We start from the raw sequence: 22,461 nt of genomic DNA, 5'->3' as shown, positions 1-22,461 counted from the left end.
GGCAGCGTGCCTTAAACATCTTACTAGTCACTCTCTACTGAGGTGAGTCGCTAATAATTCTCCAGGTTTCCAGGCTGCAACAGTATCCTAATTATAGTGTGACTGGGACTGAAGAATCCAGCTACCCGTCAGATCATTGTGAAAAGAAAAACCATTTTGTGAATGTCCTCTGTTTATGTGGCATTTCAGCTTTGACAATGAGGAGCTGTACGTGGAAAGAGAGGCTGATGGTGCATGTGTATCCTGTGTCATGCGATCACAGCAATAGCTTCAGCTCTACCCTTTGCTCTTTCTTCTCACTGCTGCGTGTCCTCACTGACATCCTCATTGCAGTTTCCGCAGGTCCTCCTTTCATTTCCAGACACCTTCACAGTGATATTTTCAGCTCAGTCCTGCGACTGTATGCCCAGCTCTTGCATGTCACATGTAATATACCTCATTTCCCTTATAGTGACTTGAGAGATGTGTTATTTTTGAAACCTCGCTACTGTCAGATTGTTTGAAATTAACTCTGAGTTGTTGAAGGGGGAGTTGAATGATCGACAGCCTGTTCAGATGGTGAAGCTGACACACCGATAGCTTTGTTCTCCAAACAGAAATGCAGAAACCATTGTGCTGTGCTCTCTGCTTGGGGACTCGGGGACTGTTGCACCTTTGCTGATGCTCATGGCTTCTCACATGTTGTTCCTGTGTCAGGTTCTCCACCCCACTTGTTTTAGTTTTAAAATTCCCTAGATTTCTGTGGCTTTGTTCCTGAACAAAAGTGGACTGTGCGGAAGAGCTCTGAGCTGGTGCAGAAGTAAACTTGGGAGGTACGGTTCAAGAAGGAATTTATACTTGCATAAATCAAGAGACCATTGAGATGGGGTGAGTAAGAAGGGATGGGGGTAAATTCTTGTCAAAAGGATGGTGAAGGGAAGGAGCTGATGGCATAAAGGATGAATTTCAAGTTTAAATGAGTGGAGGAAAGTATTTAGGCCTTTTTAGTTGCTGCTGAATAATGAATTACCCAGTGCTGTCTCTCTCAGAATGTATTACTTTCCTCTGAAGTAAATGAGGCACAAAGTTTCTCCCTTCTGAAGTTTTCTTTGTTCTCTTCCTCCACTCAGTTTTTCCTCTTAGACTCTTCTCTCTCTCTAGGCTTGCTGTATCACTTGTCCCCAGTGTTGCTGTACTGGATGCTAATTATTTTTTCTGCCTCCACTTTCTGTCCTGAACTCATTTTGGTGTTCATTTTCTCTTTATACTGCAGCATTTCTGCTCTCCTAACTTCCTCTGCCTCTCCATCTCTCCATCACGTAGTCTTACCATCATTTTCCTTACAGGAGCACACCACATTATTTCACTCGTTTTGGTCTTCGTGTTCCCGTTCTCACTTAGCTCTCTCAGCCCTTCAGAAAAAAACACATCTTATTCAAATCCCTCAGATTAGAGTCAGACATTTCCTCTTGAGATCAGAGTTCACAAGGTGGAACAAAAATTGTCAGTGTAACCCCGTACTGAGTTCCTCTGAGGAGGCTGTTCTTGTTTATGCAAGAGATAAGCAGAGTAGTTTATCTAGAGCAATTTATCCAGTGTTTTAGCCCTCCCTCCTTGCAAGTTGTGTTTTTCTGCAGGGCCTGCTTGGCAATTTAATAGCCAGCACAGCCCCAGGCCATATCCCTGCGTAGCCAACTTATGGCTATTTTCAGTTTTCTCTTCGGAAGGTTTTCAGCCTTGCCGCATGCAGGGCTTCCAGCCAGCAGGAATAGCTGTAGCTCCATCTCAAATGCTGCTGTAGGAGCTTCGTACCCTCGCAGGAAAATGCCATCCGGAAAAGTACTCCCTCCACTCCCATCAACACCGAGAGTGCATCATCTCGTTCTGCTCATATGAGGGGAGGCGTGAGGTCTTCTTTCCTTCTCCCCCCTGCCCCAAAGGTTTCAATTTTAAGTAATGGCAGCAAAACTGTTACACAAACATTAACCTCTATGACTAACCAGGACCCTGCAGAACTCTATCTTGCTCATTTTCCTGACTCTTATTGCAATAAACTTTTATAATGAACATAGAATACGTTTATTTGTTGTTTGTTCTGTCTCTAATGAAGCTGAGATTTTTAGATAGACTATGTGAAGTAACTTTTTACTAACATTACATTCTGTAGTGATGGTAGATAATGAGTGCTTTGTTCCCCTGATGCAGAAAAATGCTTGAAGAATAGGCAGTATTTTTTACTGGTCTTCCTTTTTATTTTTTTTTTCCTTCTTTTTCATTTTTAATTTAATTCTAAAATGTAGGATTAGTTAGTGACTTAAGGAGGCTTTTGTAAAATTTTAGTTTGTGAACTGCTTGTCTGGCAGGCCATCTGTTTCCCACTCCCCCTTAAGAATGCTGACTTCGGATGCATCCTCTCTCGTCTCTGTGCGGGAAGACAGACTTTTAATATTAAGAAGTGAGTTTCCAGATATGATGACCTGAAATATCCATGTATTAAGAGTCATCAGTTTGACTAATGGCACACCATGGCTACAGATCATCCTAAGCACCTCTTCAAAGTGTCATTTTTCCAGCTCAGTTGATTTCTGACATATCTCACTTTATCAGCCATTGAAGTGGAAATTTCATCACTCTTTTATGCCTTTTGAGTTTTTCTTAGTATTTGTTTGTAATAGGTTTTATGGGTGATTAGTTGTGTGAATTGTGAGTATTTTTTGGTGGACAGGAGATTTCCTTAATTTCTGTTTGATTTCTGCATATCACTCTTAGACTTTTTAATCTACTTGTTACATATATCAGCTAAATTTGCTTTGTTCTTTTGCTGTTAAAAGGCATGCAAGTATTATACCTAGTGCAAATCATAACAAATGTAATATTTATATTAATAAAAATTACAGATTAAAAGGAAATTATGATTAAAATTAACAAATTACACTTGCATTAATGTATCTATTCAGCAGCACTACTTAAACGCTATTTTCAGCAATTGTTGTCAATGCTGAGAATAGGCACTGACTTGACTTTCAGCCCATAAAATCTTCTGCTCTTATTTCAGACAGAAGTTCAAGCCTGCTTCTTCTCGCAAAAGGCTTATGATTCTTTTACTGCCTGTGTGTATGTGGTAGTTTATCATGAAGGAAAATTTGTTCCCGATCTAAGCAAGCATTCAGACGCTGATTGTATTAAGGGATCAATGTGGAAGGATCAATGATTCTTAATTTGTAATAATAGTAATTAGTAATAAAAATAATAGTAATTCCATAATGATAGTAATTCAGTAATAATGATGCAGGCTTTTAAATGCAGCTGGGAATACTAGTGTTCTTAGGAATGCCTAAATTGTTAGATTTAGGTGTTGGGAGGGAAGGTTGTGGTATGTAATCTTACAGTTTCTTCCCCAGCTCAGTTCTGCCGGCCTTGGGAAGAAGGGTTCTGCTCTGAGCCGCGTGCTGCTTTCCTTGTTCTTCCTTCTCCTGGTGAGGCTGAGTAGGAGAGCGCTTGTTTGGCGTCCTCAGAACAGTATGTCTTACTCTGTTACTGTTCTTCTGTAACAGAGAAATCTACAAGTTTTATCCTCTCATTTTTGAAACCTTTTCTATTCCAGCACTGGATATGTTAAAATAATGACATGTTATTCTCAGAACTAGTTCCATTTTTGCTTTTGAGATTTCTAAAATGGATATATACATTGAAAGGGAATATAATGCACACGACTGTAGATCCATAAATCTGCCCTAGCAGTGACATAATCTTTTCTATACAATTATCTCTTCATTTTGATAGCAAACATATTTTATTTCTTAAATAAATAAAGAAATATTTGTATATAAAGAAATAAAGAATATCCTTTATTTCTTAAAAGAAATAAAAAAGAAACTTCTTTATTTCTTTTTACTACTTTGCGCCTATGTAGCTTTTTAGATATCAAAGAGCATAAAACATTGAGGTATGTTTAGACTTGTTAATCATTTACCTTGGTGTTCGCTGAACCAGCTTTAATGCTGGGAGAAGGTTCTCCGAGTGAGAGATGGGGAGGGAGCCCTGCGTACGTCAGGCACGATTGCCGTCCTCTTGCCAAACTGTAGTAACCCTTTGGGGAACTCGGAGATGAAGCTGCTGAATTAAATGCAATAATTTTCCATAACAGTTTAGAAGGCCTGCAGGCATGCTAAAGTTGCAGCTGGGTGTTTTAGATAACACTTTGTAGCACGACCCTAATGCCTCGTTTACATCTTGGCAATTAAAATATATACTACATTTTATGTCTGTTGTACTTTTCCTATATTGCAGTGGAGGGCTTTAGTGTTGAGGCTTTTTTATTGTAAAAAAGGGCAACTGGTTCTTTTCCTTGTCACTACAGTGACTCTATTTCACGTTGCAATAGGTGATTAAGAGAAACTGCTGAAAGGTTGTGCTGAGGAATTTTAAATATGGTGTAAAACTTCTACCTCTGCATCAGTCAGCTTTGTCTGTGTCTGAGTCTTCAGTCATTGAAGCTCCCACGGCATCTCCGACACGTGTGTGGTTATGCCTTGTGCTGTGTTTTGGGGTTTGCACTTGGGCTCTCTACGACATTTTGAGTGAAAAAAGGGATTTTGATAATTTACTTGTTCTAATTATTATTTGAACACACCTTATCCGACTTGGTAATTAGACGTTGTGCTGAATGATGTTGGAAGTCTTCAAAGTAGCCTGGCACATAAGGGAATGAGCTCTCTGGTCCCAACGAGACCTGGGCACGTACAAGAAACGCTTCTCTAGTTCTGCTGCTTCCTATGTAAATTAAGTTAAAAGAAATATGTATTAGTTTAAAAGAAATAAGTATTAGTTTAAAAACAGGCATCTCCTCTTTAGGGTTTTGAACCGTTTTTGAAATCTGGAGTGATGCTGGGAAGGTGCATCAGCTAAGCTATGTACACAAATGGGCTGGGCATGAGTCTATAAGAGCTGATATGTCAGTCTGGTGATCAGCATGCTCTCTCCCGTTTAATCCAGCCAGGAGCCCGTGACATTGGGCAGATCACTGAAGAGGTCGCAGGAGATCCCAGTGCTCGGTGACACAGATGAGGATCCTCGGTTCTTATACTTAGAAAAGCATCAGACAGAAACTTGAAGTAGTGGCATGCAACAGCGAAAGCTCTTTTGATTTTCTTCAGTGTATGCAGGCCATTTCACGTTAGCATTGTAATACAACATGCAACAGTATTTAGTATGGCTGTTCTGACATCCTTTTGTGGGTGGGTGAGTTAGTAGTTCAATAGCTTTGTAAATATTGCTCTATGAAAATTCTTTCATTTAATTGGAGCGAAGCTATTCGATGGACCATAAATATTGACATATGGGCAAAAATTACTTGCAGATGAAGGCAAGTGTTTTTTGTAACATGTCACAAAATAAATTTAATTTTATTTGGTTTAAGATTTTAATCTGATTTGTCAAAAAAACTGTCCATGCGTCAAATTAGTTGCTGTGTTCCCTTGAGTTTGTATTGTACTCATTACCAATATTTCATCTGAGCTTCTTCTAAGGTATAGTAAAAGAAAGCTAGTCAGTGCGTTCGGGTAACCCCCCCACCCCCCGGGATGCAGCTTTTATGCTATAGGAGACAGGGGAGAAGAAAAATGAGATATGTTCAAATTTGTGCGACAGTGGTTCATTTAAATCTGAAGACTTGAGTGGGAACACTTGTTAATATTTTAACTACGGTGATCTTTATAAGAAAGGAGCTGAGCAGATGCAGTAACTGACAGTTTGGGTTTTTTCTTAAAATGTTTTTCTCAATAACTGAAAATGTTTCTCTAAAATTAGGGGTGAGAGGTGTTGTTTAAAAGGGGGAGGGGGCGGAATTTTTGAGGGGACCAGTCAGTCCTGCGCAGTCCCGAGACTGTAAAACATCCCACCGCAGAAATAAGACTTACGGTTCAGCTCTTTTAAAGCCATCTGCAAGTCTTCCTTTGTTTGACTTGTCATTGCTGGCTTACTGCTTAAACGTTAACACTGTTATCTCTTTCTGTATTCTGCAAATATGTTTGTGTTCTCTCTTTCTCTTTGTGTTCTGATCATGGTAGAGAACGTTTATTTGTAGACAGATCTTTAAATAGCTTTTATTCTTGTCTCCTCCTTTCAGATATGTGTGTTCATTCACTGATGAAATAATTTCAAGGGCATGAGACTGAGGATGTTAAGTGTTTCCTACAACTCGCGTAGATATACTAATTATTTTTAGATATTACTGAAGGTAGACAGGTGTTTTGTATAATGTCAGATTCAAAAAGATCAGGCTCTTAAATCTTGAAGGATTTTTTTTTTTTTTAATGCCCACAAAAAAATCCACTGGTCTTTCATTATTGTGACAGTGTAACCACTGTTAAAATGTCTCCATAATGAGATGCCATTAAACAGCTTGTATTTTTTTAACCTTTTCATTCTTTGCCTGGAGAGGCAATAGATAACCCAGAAAACTGCCTTTTGAAGTTTTATTGAATTCATTGACTTCCGTAGGAAGCAGATCAGTACTTCCTCATGCTACAGCACAGATTAAATCTTTGAGGATTTTAGCTTGGTATAGTAACAACATATTGTGCAAAAGAAGGGTTTGGCTGGGTGTTTTGGTTTTGTTTTTTTGACATAATAAAGGAGCTTGGAAACGTGGAAAAAAAAATCGAAATTATTTCATCTTTGATGATGAATAGTGTATGTCAGTTTTCCCATGGCACAATTTAGAGACATTAGGAATTAGTGGCTTTTTAAAGTCCTGAAATGCTTAGATGAAAGGGGAGATATGCTTCCATGTGAAGTCTTTACGCTGCAAAAGAATACCTGTGCGTATCTGTTAATAATGATTTTTAAAATCACAATTCAGTTTAGTGTTAATAAAAATGTCTCAAAAAATGTTTTTACACAGAAAGAACTTTCATTCATTAATCAATCAAATATTTTAAAATCTGAGTATTTTATATAAATTAAAAAGATGTGCTACATGAGCATGCAGACATCTAAATAGCCATAAATTTAATAAACTACTCTTATAAAAATTTGCTTTTTCTGATCATGTACAAATATTTCAGTTTCTTTCTAACCACTTAACATTTGAAAAATGTAATAAATATAGAAGACAGTTTGCTTTAATGGAAGGCTTTGTAGCTTTGTCTTTTAGTCTAAATTGAGATTCACACAGGTCAAGAAATGCAAGAGCTTTTCAGAGAATTTCAAAACAGAATGATAAAAGACGCTGCCATTCACAAACTTGAATTATGCTTCTGCAGTAAATTAAATACTCTCTAAAAATCTTTTCAAGGAGTGACAACTAATTAGTTTATTTGATATTAAATGTTTAAAATGAAATAGTTGAAAAGTTCTAAAGCAACCTTGTTTTTGCTGAACAGAGTGCAAATGGAAGTGGCTGTTGCTTTGTGATATGTGCTGTAGCCTGTTGTCATGGTTTCAGCTGGGATGGAGTTAACTTTTTTTACTAGCAGCTGGTGCAGTGCTGTGGTTTGGATTTGGGATGGGAATAGAGTGATAGGGCACTGGTGGTTTGGGTTGTTGCTGAGCTCTCAAGGCTTTTCTGGCTCCTCACCCCAGCAGGAGCAGGCTGGGGGGCACAAGAAGTCAGGAGGGGACACAGCCAGGACAGCTGACCCCAACTGACCACAGGGATATTCCATGCTATGGGACGTCATGCTCAGTGTATAAAGCTGTGGGAAGACGAAGGAAAGGGGGGACGTTGGGAGTGATGGCATTTCTCTTCCCAAGTCACCGTTAGGCGTGATGGAGCCCGGCTTTCCTGGAGATGGCTGAGCACCTGCCAATTCCTTGCTTTGCTTGCGTGCGTGGCTTTTGTTCTACCTATTAAACTGTCTTTATCTCAACCCACCGGTTTTCTCACTTTTACTCTTCCGATTGTCTCCCCCATCCCAACGTAGGGGGAGCGAGTGAGCAGCTGCATGGTCCTATCTGCTGGCTGGGGTTAAACCATGACAACTGTCATTTTAATTCTACATCATGAAGCACTTGACTGATAATTCTTCATAAAATAATAAGCTGTGGTATTTCAGTACTTTAAATTGAGGGGATCACCCAGGAGAAAGTTCTTCTTGAGACAAAGGAGAGAACTCTGATATCTAAGGTGTTAAACAAGAACTATCAGGGCCTCAGTTACTGGGTGCAGTTGCAAAGTACTAAAATCATCTGAACTGTTCTTCATTTACATGTTTTGTCAGCTGTTTAAAGATATAAAAAAATATATTCTTTATTTTAGCACTTTTCCTTAAAAAACAAAACCAAAATTTCCAAACTGTTTCTTACTCTGTCAGAAATAAAGATATTTTGGGTAAGTGTGCAGGACCCAAGAGATGAAACTGAGAAGCCTTGTTTTGAATATTAAGTGGAATGAAATAGTGAAGAAAAATAAATAGTAATAGCAATAAACTGCCTTGTGGAAGTCTTCCTGCATATCACCTATAATGTTTTAGTAGCTTGCGGTGCAATTATGTGTATATGTTCTTGATGAGAATAATTTTCTTAGAATGGAAATGACAATAAAAAGTTGTACAAGTCTGGATACCAAAAACAGGCATTAAAAACAGAAGTTTCCGACAAGCAGGAGGAAATCAGACTTGTCATTAAAGCAAAGCATCCCTCTCAGAAAAAGAGGAAACAACTTACCTACAGATAGACTGTAGGCGAGTAATGTGTTCTTAAAGCTGAAAAAGCTATGATTTTTTACTCCCAGTTCTCCATATGCTTTTGATCTTCTGATCTGTTGTATAAAAATGAGAAGTATTGTGTTGTTGTTCACAAAAATTTATTGCTAATTTTTTTGATCAGGATAGCTCATGCATGAAACTCTGGGAAGTCTTGCAAACGTTACAGAAGTGCATCTCACCTATGGCTGATCAGATCTATCTTTCTCTTCCAGACAGTTAGGAAGCAATCACAGCAATTAGAGAACATTGTAACACATCAGCGGTTGTCTTTCTAATTTTGTTATAGGTGAATGTAAGCTGAATGTAGAGAAGACTTCTAAATAAGCTGGACTGATGTGCGCAGAGAAGGAATGAAGTATGGATGTGAAGGAACGTAGGCCTTATTGCTCCCTGACAAAGAGCAGACGGGACAAGGAACGGCGCTATACAAATTCTTCTGCAGAAAATGAGGAGTGCAGAGTGCCTACACAGAAGTCTTACAGCTCCAGTGAAACCTTGAAAGCTTTTGATCATGATTCCTCTAGGTTGCTGTATGGAAACCGGGTAAAAGACTTGGTCCACAGAGAAGCAGATGAGTATACCAGACAAGGTAGGCAAGATGTTTTAATTCAGAGTGTGTAATTCATTAGTACCAAGTAAACAAGGCATTCTTGCTGCACGAGGAATATGTTATTATACCAGTTTCATGAGTTTTAGTGCCATTCTGCACACGTAGTACACTTGTATCTCCCTAAATAGTTTACAAAGATGGAAAAACATTACGTACCGTCTTTGAAATAAATAATATACGATTCACAGGAAAGTTAAGTAAATGGCTCATGTTGGGCAATGGGTCAGTGACAACATTGCAGACTCAAATGTGAAGTATTCAGGCCTTACAGTTTAAAAACTGGACCCCCAGCATAAATTCAACTCATTAACAGATTGCCTAAAAGTTTCCCACTCCGATATACCTAAAATGTCAATAGCTTCAAAATGAACCAAAAAAACCCAAATACAACTGTTCCAAGAAGCCTAAGCCCTATGAACAGGTTTGGGGAAACAGTGTGTGTGTGGATGAGCGTACAAATAATGCATTAGCTCAGTGTCTTTATCTTTTAGCTCTCAAGGGCAGTAACAGACCACTGTACATTTGGGTTTGTTGGGGGACTTTTTTTTACTGGATATCTCTGATATCTAACCAGATGCTAACAGATTGCTAGAGCTCACTGTTGAATTTCTGAGTCCAGGAATGGAGAGACATGAGAGATATGAATATCTTTGGAGACGCTCAAAACCTGCCTGGATATGGTCCTGGGCAAGCTGCTGTAGCTGACCGTACTTTAGCAGAGAGTTTTGGACTAAGATGATCTCAAGAGGTTTCTTTGGACCTCAGTGATTCTGGGAAATTGCACTTGGCTCTAGTTAGGGTTAAGCACTTATGCGTCACCCTTGGATTCAACTTTGTAGCCTCTGGAACTGGCATTTCTATATTTCCACAACTAAACTACTTAATATAAGGAGGGAAAAAAAAGAAGTTATGAAATGTATGGAGTACTGCAGAACAGCTATCTAAAAGGATAAAGCTAGGCCAAGAGCTGACTGAACCTATGCCTCAGTCTTCTGCATAGAGCTATCTTCTCTTTTATGAAGAAACAAGAATAGATTTAGGGGTAGAAAAAGAAAGCTTTGTCCTGTGAGGAAGTCCTTAGTTTTAACTTTATAAATGCTTAAAAATATTTTCCCCATTGGTGGTTTTAGTTTGTTCCAAGTAGAATAACTTTACATTAGAATTAGAGCTGGGCAGATGGTGTTGGCTTTTTTGCCTTCTAATGTTTGCAAGGGAAATAAAAATATTTCTCTTAGGCTCATGCAACAGAGGCTTGCTGGTACTGTAGCCTGTCTGCTTTCTGCTGTGTGTTTTTGGTTTCTGTGATGCGTTGAAACTTCAGGTCATCACTACTTCCTAGTTTTTAAGTCATTAGTCACCTTGATCTCATTACTTTAATGTGGTAAAATAATGAGGAAGTTTTCTAAGACCTCTACTGTAGACACTTTCTTACTACTAGTGACAAAATTATATCAAAATAGGCTCCAATTATTTAATGGATTAATAAACTATTGCTTGAATAGAGTACTAGTCTTTTTAAATAGCAATAATGAAATGGAAGAAGCTAGGTAGTCTGGCATGTCACATATGATGGTGCACTGGGGCTTGGGTTTTTTTTTTTCTCTTCATTTTCTCTGGAAAAGTACATAATATTTAGCTAATACTCATTGCCCATTATGCAATAAATGACATATCTATGGGTTTGAAATGGCAGTCTGGGATGTGTAGTGTCGTCTTCACCTTTCAGTGGTCTCAGCGCTGTCATCTGTGCCCGTTTGATTTTCCTCGTTGTCCTTTCAATTCTTTTTGTATGGCTTATTGGCTTCCTCTGATGTGTGCTGGTTTAGCACCTTTGGGGACTACCCGCAGGTTTGATAGGGTCAGGTTAGAAAGGGCTTGTTTTGCAGTCTTAGGTACTGTGTTCCGTTGATTCATCTTTGACTGAGAGAATTTACTGCTTCTGACATTGGAAGCATTTTGTGGAAAAGGTGTTCAAGGTCATTCCAAAGGTTTTTAAATAATATATAACACACGCTTCCCTGTATTTATTTCCCCCCCCTTCCTCTGTCTAGAAATAGAGTGCAGATATGTGGCTTTGTTGACAGTCTAATTACATTCAAGCCTGCTAAATCAACAGGAAATAAATCTAAAAGCAAAAAATGCAAGCTTTAATAAATACCTTTAATTGAAAATTAATTTTTAAAATTAATCATGACCAGTGTTTCACTTTTTTTGCCCAGACTGTGTAAAATAACAATATCAAATTTCCAGTGTCCACTGTCTGATATTTTGGGGTAAAGCCCTTCAAAGCTCTCTGCTAACAGATCAGAACTTTCCCAGCTCTTCTTCCTGAGTTGTCTCATACACATCTTTGTCCTTCCTGCTTCCCAAAATCTCACGGTAGGAATTCAGAAGGGGATGTTGCCGTGGGAGATAGGTGTGTCCTGTTCAGGGGTAGCTTTATGCCAGGAGATCGTTACTTGTGGAGAGGTGATTCTCCGATTTTCAGTTCCAGTCACAGAATCTTTTTCCTCGTCTGTTGAATTTCTGCTCCTTGAGATTAATTGCATAAATAGAAATAAGAGCCTAGGAATGCATATGTTTGTCATTGTAATCCTAAAACTAGCATTTAAAACATTTAGTAAAATATTTGAACATTAAGTTATTAGTTAACTGGGATTATGATTTTAATTTTGAAAGCCAGTTGATAAGACTGGAAGAGCGGGTGGGCTTGTTTAGGAAACTGTAACTTCATCTAGGTAACATGCTTTCAGATAACATCGACGAGTGATGAGACCTGCTGTGGTCTCCTTCCCTTCTTCACAAGCCCCTTCATCTTTTGCAAAACTGGGTTTTGGTTTTAAATTCTTTAGATGAGGATTGTTTAGCCTACTATTTTGGGAACTTCTGATTTAGTTACTTATTTTCACTTTGTTGTTAATCCCCACATAAGATTCAAAAAAATTGGTAAGCCTGTGAATAATTAAACTCAGCACCCAGCCATGTAAATGAAGACCATGAGCTTTTTGTCTTTAAAAGCATTTTTAAACTAGATGCTCAATTTTATATTGCGTGTTTGAGAAGTTACCTAATCTCATCCTTGACAATGGATGAAGCACCATGAAAGACTGTTTAATTCCAAGGTGTGAGTATTTGCTGTTTATGTGCTAGGGAGGAAGAAGACACCTATTTTCTTATGCTTTGAAGTATCCAACTATAATGAGCAGCCTGATTTGCATGTACAACTTCTCTAATTGAATTCAGCAACCTAAATGTTTGTATTTTGGAGTATGCCCAAGTATCTTGCTGCATTCGGGATTAAAGCTGACTGTATAAAGTTGAATTTCTCTGTTGTACAGAGAGAAATTCCTGTGTTTACAAAATTAAACTGCTGTGTGAAGCGATGCAAAGTACATAGCAGTCTCCAATGCAAAAATATCTGAAAATGTGACATAAGTATGGAGTGGGAGGGAAGGACTGTAGAAATATAGAATGTAGTATTTTTAAAATTACATTTGGAAAAAAAATAATTGGAAGTAGTAATATAACAATATGAAAATAATTTGAAGGAGATCATGAATCGAACCTGGACTCAAAAGAACTGAAAAACTTTTTATTTAGTAAGAAAAATACAGGCAAGCAAAAACTGTATTTTATTTTCCATCAGATATGTGTTAAAGGGTAGAGAGCAATATGCAAGACCTCTTAAGTAGTCATTGTTCCTTTTCAGAGAATCTTGTCGTTGCAGGACAGTACAGTGATTCTACAGAGGGCTCCACATATGGTGTCAGTGAGTTTTTGCACAGGAGCAGGAGGCTGACCCATGAGCGCAGGTAGCAGGATCTGCACATGGTCACGTTTTCATGCAAAATAATCGCAGCGCTGTTTGTGAGCCGTGTGTGAACTGAAAAGCTGAGCTGCAGGACACCTTTTGCTAATAGAAAACTCGATGAGGTAGTGCAGGTTTTGTTAAATTTTTTACTTTTCGAAAGCTTGAGTCAACTATGGTTCTAGCCTGCAGGTAAAGTTATTTGGTCTTTCTAGCTGGCAGTGAGAATGAGTTCACCGTGTTTATCAATCAGAACAATTCATTGTCAACCAAACCTCAACATCAATTTATTCTCATGCTACCCCTGCAGTTTTGCCGGAGAAAGTACTTATATACGTGGTTTTGTGCCTTTACTCTTCCAGAATACTCATGTGCCTAAATTAGATTAAATGCACTAATAACTCTTTGGAGCTGCAAAAAGAGGGGCTGAACTTACCAAACAAGCAAAGAAAAAGAATTTCTTTTCTTCACAATATTCTGGGTCACTGCTAGCAGGTTGCTGAAAAGTGAAGCCGTGTGCAGTACGTTACAGTGTGCGGATGTATCATAGCTGTCGTTCAGCTGCCACTCAATGACAATTAGATTTACACGCTAGAAAAATCTCACCATTCAGTGAAAGAGGGTCCTGAAACAGTGATATGTATGCTTCGACAATTTTATTTTATTATTTATTATTTTCCACTGTCAGGGATACATTCTTAAGATTTCAAAAACGTGAAACATTAATTGCAACTTCTGTCCTACTGTAGTATGTCTCCAAAGTCTATTGCTTTTAAATGCTAGCTGCTTAAAATGAGTTATTTGGATAGCAAAATGTTTAATCTTTTTAGTCTCCATAAATGTCAACTGTAGGATTAAAGGATTTAAATGGTCATGTTTCTAAACCTAAAGCTTGAGTACTTTAAACTCACCTATCTGAAGCAGTGGAAGGACAGATACGTAAGACCATTTTTGACCTTGCACTACCTTTGCCTTATTGATAAGTAGATTTTGACTATTGAGAAGGCAAGTGATTCTCAATAGAACTGAATCAGCCTGCTTTGCAGATTATTTACAAGAAGGTATGAAATAATATACAAGTGACTGCGTGATCTCCCAATGAGCAAATTAATCACCGTTCAGTGACATGGCAAGCGCTGTCCCTCAAAATCTGAGGCAGATATTAGAATTAGTGTTTTTTGTTCCCGGCTGCAGTGCAAGATGTGTCCTGATTGTCATCGTGACAGATACTTTTTTGTTATACTGAAACACGGCCACCTGCAGTACCTGCCCGATTTGAGTGGATAACTTCTGTAAGCAGCATACGGTGCCAGTATGTTCTGAATAATTTTGTGGCCTTGAGCTAAGCACATAACCTTCTGCCAGAGGTGGGTTTTTTTTTTCCCTCTGTAATACAGGAATAATAACACCCACCTCACAGGCGTGTTGGGAAGATTAATTAGTTTATGTTTGCAAAATGCTTTGAAGATGAAAAGCGCTGTAAGTGCTAAGTAATATTATCATCTTTCATTGCTATACTAGTTACTTCTTAAAGCAACAATAAGAAGTTAATTGGTTTTCAGGTTCCAGGTGATAAGGATCTGTTGACTTTTAAAGTTATTCTATTAGCTACAGAGTGGTACCAAGAAAAACGTTTCACTTTTATTTGATTAGGAGTATATTTAGCTCACACTCAGTGATACGCACACTTGCTCTAAGGTATTCATCTAGTTGAAATTGGCCCCTTGTGGGTCATGGTCTGTAGATGAGCTACAGATCTGGAGACAAAGGGCAATTGTGATTCTCCAGGGAAAAATCAACCTTGGTTATTGGCAGGAGACTGCTTGATCAGGCATTTCTACGCAGCCTTGGTCCACAGAGTAAAAAACCTTGTCTTGTACTAGTCCAGTTGCAAAATAAGAGAATTAAGTTCTTGATCATAATGATTAAGGATTTATAAGGTGAGCAAGGGGCCTTCACAAGGACTTTCAGCCTCATGGAAAGGAAGATACTGTAGAGGGTCAGTAATTGCTTTTACATCTTTCCATAGTTCATATACTGAGATGTATGTGCCACTCCTGTTCATAATACAAACTAAATTGAGGACTGGTGAGATAAATGGATCACATGCATGGCCGTGAAAGATGTCTTCGGCGAGTTAATGTCTATGGAGATAACGAAGCTAGAAAAGTGTGCGGTTAGAGATGGGGTGAGGGGAGGAATGGAAGAGACTGAAGAGTCCCATCTGTCCCATCTGTTGGTTTAGTACTTGGGGCTGTAGGCCAAGCTGTGAGTGATCCCTTATTCCATCACTGAGAAATAAATGTGGAAAGCGAAGCAGAGGTGTAAAATAGGAATAATTCCTCAGAAAGTTCCTTGATACTTTCTGAAATTAGTTTGTAAAATGTCACAACTTACTGGCTTGAGAGCCAGTACTTAGCATTACTGAGCTTATTGAAGCTGGAAGAGGAAATGGCAGAGCTACAGGAACATGTTTGCCCCCAATTTTGTCTGTCTTTTTTTGTTTTGCAGTGCCATAAATATGTCTGAGTCATAAATCCTTCCTTGTCTTCAGCATAATGGACATTTTGATAGAAAATCTAAATTAAGACAATGCTACACTGCATTTATTTTGGGGTTTTACAGAATGGAAACCCTTTTGGGGGAGTCTGTCAGCAGTGTGAGTGAGAGGCAGTAAAAGAGGTTTTCATTTCTGCAGAAGGCCTTGGGTCTGTGCTCTCTGATCTTTCTTCCACTTACCTACAGCAATGGTCTGAGTGTCTCATTCTGTCCATGCATTGCAGAGCACGTGGGATGCTTGTTTATGAAGTCCTACAAATAGAAATGTATGGGGCTATTCTAAGTAGGTGTGTTGGGTTTTGTCATTGTACCAGTTCAGAGCCTGTTGAACGAAACAAGTTTTCTACCATGCTGTGAGACCTCTGCCCACTTGTGGTGGCAGACGTGCCTTGCCCTTGTGGAAAGGCGGCAGTAACGCTAGAGTTTTCTCTCCTCCCCGTATGGAAGGGAATAGCAGTGAGCCTGGGCTCCATTTTGCATGCTGCTCTTCATGCTGCCTCCTTTCTCCTCACCTTTTTTCCCCATTTCAAGCCATATGTCATGTCATTAGCATCGTGTGGACCTTAATGTGGCAGTTCATACCTGTCAGATCCGTGGTTGTAGGCTCTTTGCAGGCTGGGTATCCATCATCTCCGCATTACTTACCCTTGGGTCATATTTTCTTCACATCTATCAAATTTACGCTTTATTCGTATTTTGTAATAAATGGATGCTGAGGTGTTGATGATTTGGTCCCAGGACCCAAAGATTAAGATAGAGGCCTAAAATGTCTATACTGTCTTTCCGATCATCATCAAGACTTTGTGTTTCTTGCTACTTGTGGAGTTGTATTTCTTTTTTAAATCCCCGGAATCCTTTTTTTTTTTACCCCCTTGCAGCTCATGATCTGGACAGCTGTGTTAGCTTCTCTTGATTTAGTTTGTATATTTTGTAATCATAGTCATGAAACCCAATTTTTATATAAAATCCCCAAATTTGGAACCGTAATGCTTAAATTATTAATTCGTTTACTGGAACACCATTGCTGATGCTGTAGCTTGAAGCTTTGAGTTGTGCAATTGTGAAATTATCTTCAGCTGACTTTAATCTTACTCTGCGGTAACTTCAGAAGGGCTTGATGAACAGTCCTTTATCCTTATACTGGATTAAGAAGTGCTTCTTATGTTCTAGTCTGTGGATTAGTACGAAGGATCCCTTGCCACCCTCAAGCCTAACAGGGAATAAAAATACGAGTCTCCCATACAGCACAGAAGAGTCTGCATGTTTGAACCGTAATTTGGAAAACCAGTGGCAGGAAGACATTGTGTTTCATTCGCATTGATTCTGCTCTATTTCTTAAAAAAATAAAAATGTTCCCAGGCTAGCATTTCAATCAGTGTCTCCTTGTGATTCTGTAGTTTAACGCTAGTAAAAATACATGGCCGGTTTAAATATCAGATTTGAAATACTTTATTTCCCACAAAAAAATAAGTGTGGGATGGTGTTGTTCTTTTTGGTTGGTTTGTTGGTTTTTTTTCTTCTATAATCGACTCCAGTTTTGAGTCTTACCTAAAGCTTTTCTACCAGGAGTGGCACAGTCAGTGCAGCTCAGAGAACTCACAGTATCTGGCATTAACTCTTTCAGGAGTTACTGAGACCACCATGATTTAGCTCCCCACATGCTTTTGAAAACCCATAAGGAATGGGAGAACTGTGTGGTTCAGAATAACGCGCACTTGAAAATTATATGCACAGTTGCTAAGATGTAATTCAATTTAATGCTCTTTGTTATTATGTAGTTTACTGGTTATAGTGGAGAAGCAACTGTCTGTCGTACGAATCTTACAGCTCCACTCTAAATCAGATAATGACAAGAAAAGGAGGTTAAGATGGAAAAGTGAATAGAGCGGAAAGGTCAGGAAAGAGAGATTAAGAGGTGACAAGGAAGAACGTTGTGATGAGTGAAGAGAAAAACACGGGAATTAAAAACAGGAGGAAAATGTGATACAGTGGATTAGGATGGTTTAAATTTCACAGATAATTTTCACAAAAACAAAAGAGAAAATCAGGCTGAAGTAATAACAACAAAATGCCAAATCAGAAAGAAAAAAATGTTAACACAGGCAAAGCTCATTACTTGTCAGTCTTCACTGCGATTTCTTGCATCCTAGAAAACAGAACTCTGCAAGTACAGCTTTGAAAACTCCTTTTTAGTAAATATATTGTGAAGTTTGTCTGACAGAATGGATGGTATCACATCTCTTACTCATTCTCTCTTCAGTGTAATTGTATTCTATCCACCTAACATTCTGACTTCTGTAGACAGCATTTGTACACTTCTTATCAGAGTTTTATAGAGCATCCAAGGGCTCTGTTTTGCTATTTTCTTTTTAAAAATCTTTGTCCTTTTTATTTCCAGCAAATTTGTTATTCTACGGTACATTTACTTTGATGTTACGCCCTTCCTCTCAAGGTCTTTCCTTACAAAGGACCACCTTTGTAAGTGTACCATATCGCGTTTGCCCCAGTAAATGGAAAAAATTATTTTATTTACAAAGAAGTTATGTGTTTTTCCTTAAGAAACCAGCTAGAATTGACACTTGAAAGTAGATCACACAGGATTGCATGGAATTCTTGTTAAACCAGTCGAGCTCTGCTTTGATCATTTAGGAAGGTGACATCTACCCCGTGTTCTCAGTGGTGCTGTAGTGACTAGCTTGTACCTGGAGAAGAGAAGGGACGGTTTTTCTGCCTATTGTTATACACAAAGAAGTTCCATTTTCCATCTTTGACTAGCATGTAATTGAACTCTGTATTTTTCAGGAATTAGTGAACAGGCCAGCCAATTTGCAGTTACAGAGCTATTCTTTCACAGCTGTCGTGTGTGAGTTAGGAAGGCAAGGGACTGTTGAATCAGGGCAGTAGTCTTGAGCTCTTGGTTGTACAGACATACCGAGAATGAGCTCCAGGTAAGAAGCTTCAAATAGAAAAAGCAGTCCCACTTTATAGTGTTTAAACACGGACACAAAAGGAAATAAGTACTTTTCCCATATCAAAATAGCAGAAAACAGCATGGTCCTTGCGGTAGCACTTTGACGTCGGTGCTGATGATACAATAAGCTTTTATGGTAAGCATTGTATTATGAGGACATGTTTGTTTGCAGTAATCTGGAGACAAAAGATAAAAACCTGAGAAAAATATTTTTCCTCATTTGCTTTCTAAATAAATGAGACTTCTTTTAATTAAAAAAAACCATCAGGATTAAGTAGGGCATTGAGGAAATGTAAGGGAGAAGATTGGTTCTCCTATGGACTGTGATCATAATTTTTCACATGTATAGCTTTCACAGCTATAAGAAAAACTTGTTTCACAGTTTTTCTTAGTTTAGTGTAAGTATTTTTGTTGCGCATTATCACAGAGTGATTATAGGGAAAACGGGCTTGATTTTTGAATGGCATAAAGGAGTTATAGGCAGATTGAAGGAGGCAAGATACAAAGGAAGACTAGATTAGAAGAGGAACTGACGAGTGCTGAAGGATGCAGCAGACAGGGCATGAAACTTCATCAGAAACATAAGCAAGAACCAAACTAAATGGAATTTTGAGTGTGGATTTGGATGGGTCTGGGACCTCTGCCCTTTTGGCACTGTGTCTATCCTGTTACAACAAAACCAAAGTCAGCAAAGGCACTCAAACTATAATTCCTCTGGTTTAAAAGGTAGGGGTGTGGGTGTATTTTTATGCTAACTAGGTAGATACTTTAGAGGCTTTTCAGATATTTTTTTTTTCTTTCTGTCTTTTCCACAATAGTCTATTGTTGCTGAAACCTGACTTGTCAATTTATCAGTGGTTAATGAATTACTAAGGACAGTGCTGATGTCTGGAGATGCTGACAAATTCTCTGTTGAATATTTTTTGTTCATTCCTTCTGTATATTTCTTTCCCCTTTTCATGTTTTTTAAGAAAGTATCTCTGTATATATTTAGTATAGATCCACCTTAGCAAAGTGTGCAAGGACTGACAACTGAAGAACCATGGGGCTGTTTCTTTTGTTTAGTAGTCCTCTTCAAAAACCCGTTTCCACAGATGACATTTCCAACCCGAAGCTTAAATTATTACGGATGTCTTTGAATAACTTCCCCCATTTAGGCCAGGGAAACAAATGTGACACAAGTGCAGCAGGTTTCCTTTTAATTCCAGCTGTGAACTTCTGACTTTCTAAAGTAATATATAATTTCTGCATACATCAAACTTGTTTATGTGCCGTATTTGATTAAACTAAAAAAAAATCATTTACATTTCTAGGCAATGTAACCTGTGTGATTCTGGCAGAGAAATATATACACACATATATACACACTTTCTTTGAAAAAAAAAAATATATATATATATTAACATATACGTATTAAAATTATGTTGATATACTTCTTTGTATGTGTTTAACTGAAGGAGTTAAGGAGGTAGACCAATCGTCTGTGGATCATTTCTTACACAGAAAGTGGTTGCAACATAACAAACGGGTAGATGTGTATGGTTACTGATGGCAAACGCTGTGTTTTTAACAGTGATTGCTGCACAAGCTCCTGAAAGTTATTTTAGAGTTATAACTTTAATTTTGTTCTTGTCGGCACAAATGGTGGGTGCCAGCAGTCCTTACGCTCCCTATAAGTTGATGTTCCTAGCCAAGAGAAGTGCAGTATCTAATGGGAGAGTGGTAGTAAACAGCATTAGTGTCAGTTTTTTAAAACCTAACTTCATGACACATCATCCCAAATAGTCCAAAACCCCCAAAGGTGTCTCCAAAACAAGTCTCCTTGAAAAGTCTCTCTTTTTTTTTTTCTATTTTCTATTTCTATTCATACTTTTTTAAAGGAAAGGAAAAAACCCACAAAGCATTATGCCTATCTGCTTATTCTGTATCTACATTTTCTTCTCAGGAATTAGTTCATTACAATTGCCAAGTTGTTTTTAAGTCTTTATGAACTGTTGAGGCACTTATTGTCAGTGGGAGAAATTGCAAATGTGTGTATAGTGTAAGAAACCAATGATTAAATCCCTCACATTGAAGTAATTCCGGAAAGGTTAATTAGAAACTCTAAGAACAGAAGGAGAACATCCTCTCTTCATACTCTTTTTTTGTTTTGTTTTGTTTTTTTTTTTGTTCTTTTTTCCACTGAGCTCCTACAACCTCCTCTTCAATTTTTATTTTTATTTCATGGTATTGTTCATTATCAGGTAAAAGCCCCCAACCATTCTGCTGCCCACTAAGTCTGTGTCCCAGACGTTCAGCGTCCCCTGGAAGACTTCCAGCTTTCATTGTTCAGGAATCTTAAGATGATGTAAAATTTTTGTATCACATCTGTATGATTTCCTTTGGGATATAAATTCCTACACGAATACATATTTTTTCCATGTCAACTTTTTGGTTTGCGTTTTGTGGGTTTTGTTTGGCTTTTTTTGTGTGTGTTTGTTTTTTTTCATTTGTGTAGGCAACTTACACGGAGTACAATCCTCTTAGTGAAGCTCTTAGGAAAGGTTTAATTCAGAAGATGATTTAGCCTCATGTTTCTAAAGCGGTTACAGCATTTCTGGGCTACGCTGTAAAACTTCTCAGTGTAGTGAAAAGCTCTAATATATTGAATGTGATGAGAGAGCAAGATACAAACCTGCCCCCCTTTTCTCTTTTGGCCCTGTGACATGCCATTTTGGTTTTCATAAGAGGGGAAAAAAAAAAATAAAAATTATATTTTACATGGAGGTAGGCTGTTGTAAACTTAAAGTAAAAAATAAAATCCATGAATAGGTGGTAGGTGGTATATTGTGTCTGAGACCCAGTCTCCTAGACAGCAATAGCGGAGGGTGGTGTTGTATAATGCCTGATGTAGTTTCTCTTAGAAATAATAGCTTGCTTAAGAGGAAGAAAAAGGGGATGGGGGGAATAGTTTCTCAAAATCGATGTGTCTGCACAGATGTCTCCCCAGCTGATTCCCTGAGTGCAAAGAGGTGCTTCTGGCAGCGCGGGAGCACGGGGCTGTGTGGTGCGGGCAAGCCCAGGAGCTGCAGGTTGCAATGCTCGCCCGCTGCAGCGGGTCTCACTGGGGCTCAGGAGACCGTGCCTGGGTCTCTCCGCATCTTTCCTCGCTTCCACATCCCGGCACCATGACGTTACGGGGACTGGAGCCATAACACCTTGTAGCATTGAAGTCAAGGGCAGTTTTGTTACTGACTCAAGTAACCTTGTCTTTGGTCAAAAATACCTCTTCCCTTTCCATTTTGCTTCCCAAACCCACATTCTTAGAACCAATAAGATGCTCATGTGCAGTTGTTTATATACCTTAGCTGCTTCGTGTGTGTGTAGGTACACCCCTATACATACACACATGCACATGGGCTTCCCCTATATTTGATTCTGACTTTAGGCAACCGTAGATTCACGTAATAATGTACCAGACACATAAAACCAGTGTTCTAGGCAGTCACTCTTAGCGTGTAGTTACCAAAATGCAAAATAATAAGCATTTTAGAGACTTTACTACTTTCAGCTCTGCTCCTATTACCACTGGGCGGTTTGTTTGGCCTGTTTGCTTCTCTCATTAGTTTCAACTCTCACAAAACCTGAAAATTCACATGGCATGACAGCTTTAAAAAATGAGACGATACTATCAGTGTGCATGGTAATCCTCTGTGCATGTACCCTTCACACTGTTCAGACATAGTCATAGAAATGCTTACTCCTTTTATATTTACCTCCCCAGCTGTGTTTTCGTTCAAATATTTATTCACACCTGCATAATAAATGCAGTTTGATTTGCACCTAA

The 22,461-nt window shown here is 38.5% G+C and overlaps 1 protein-coding gene across 18 annotated transcripts in view; it reads left to right on the top strand.

Annotated features, from left to right (window-relative positions):
• TENM3 (teneurin transmembrane protein 3) overlaps positions 1–22,461 on the top strand; it is a 486,507-nt gene that overhangs the window by 146,632 nt on the left and 317,414 nt on the right. For 17 of the 18 annotated variants that reach the window (XM_074588367.1, XM_074588383.1, XM_074588378.1 and 14 more), the window contains exon 2: positions 8,974–9,276. In XM_074588367.1, coding sequence (XP_074444468.1) covers positions 9,045–9,276 — 232 coding nt within the window. In that variant the 5' untranslated portion in view covers positions 8,974–9,044. Of the gene's footprint in view, positions 1–792; positions 868–8,973; positions 9,277–22,461 lie in introns of those variants that run through there. The other variant, XM_074588368.1, reaches the window with a different exon arrangement.

Source organism: Larus michahellis, chromosome 5 (genome assembly GCF_964199755.1).
Source record: "Larus michahellis chromosome 5, bLarMic1.1, whole genome shotgun sequence".
NCBI lineage: Eukaryota > Metazoa > Chordata > Aves > Charadriiformes > Laridae > Larus > Larus michahellis.
Note: the sequence above shows the minus strand (reverse complement) of the source record. Positions and strands in the feature narration are given on the sequence as shown.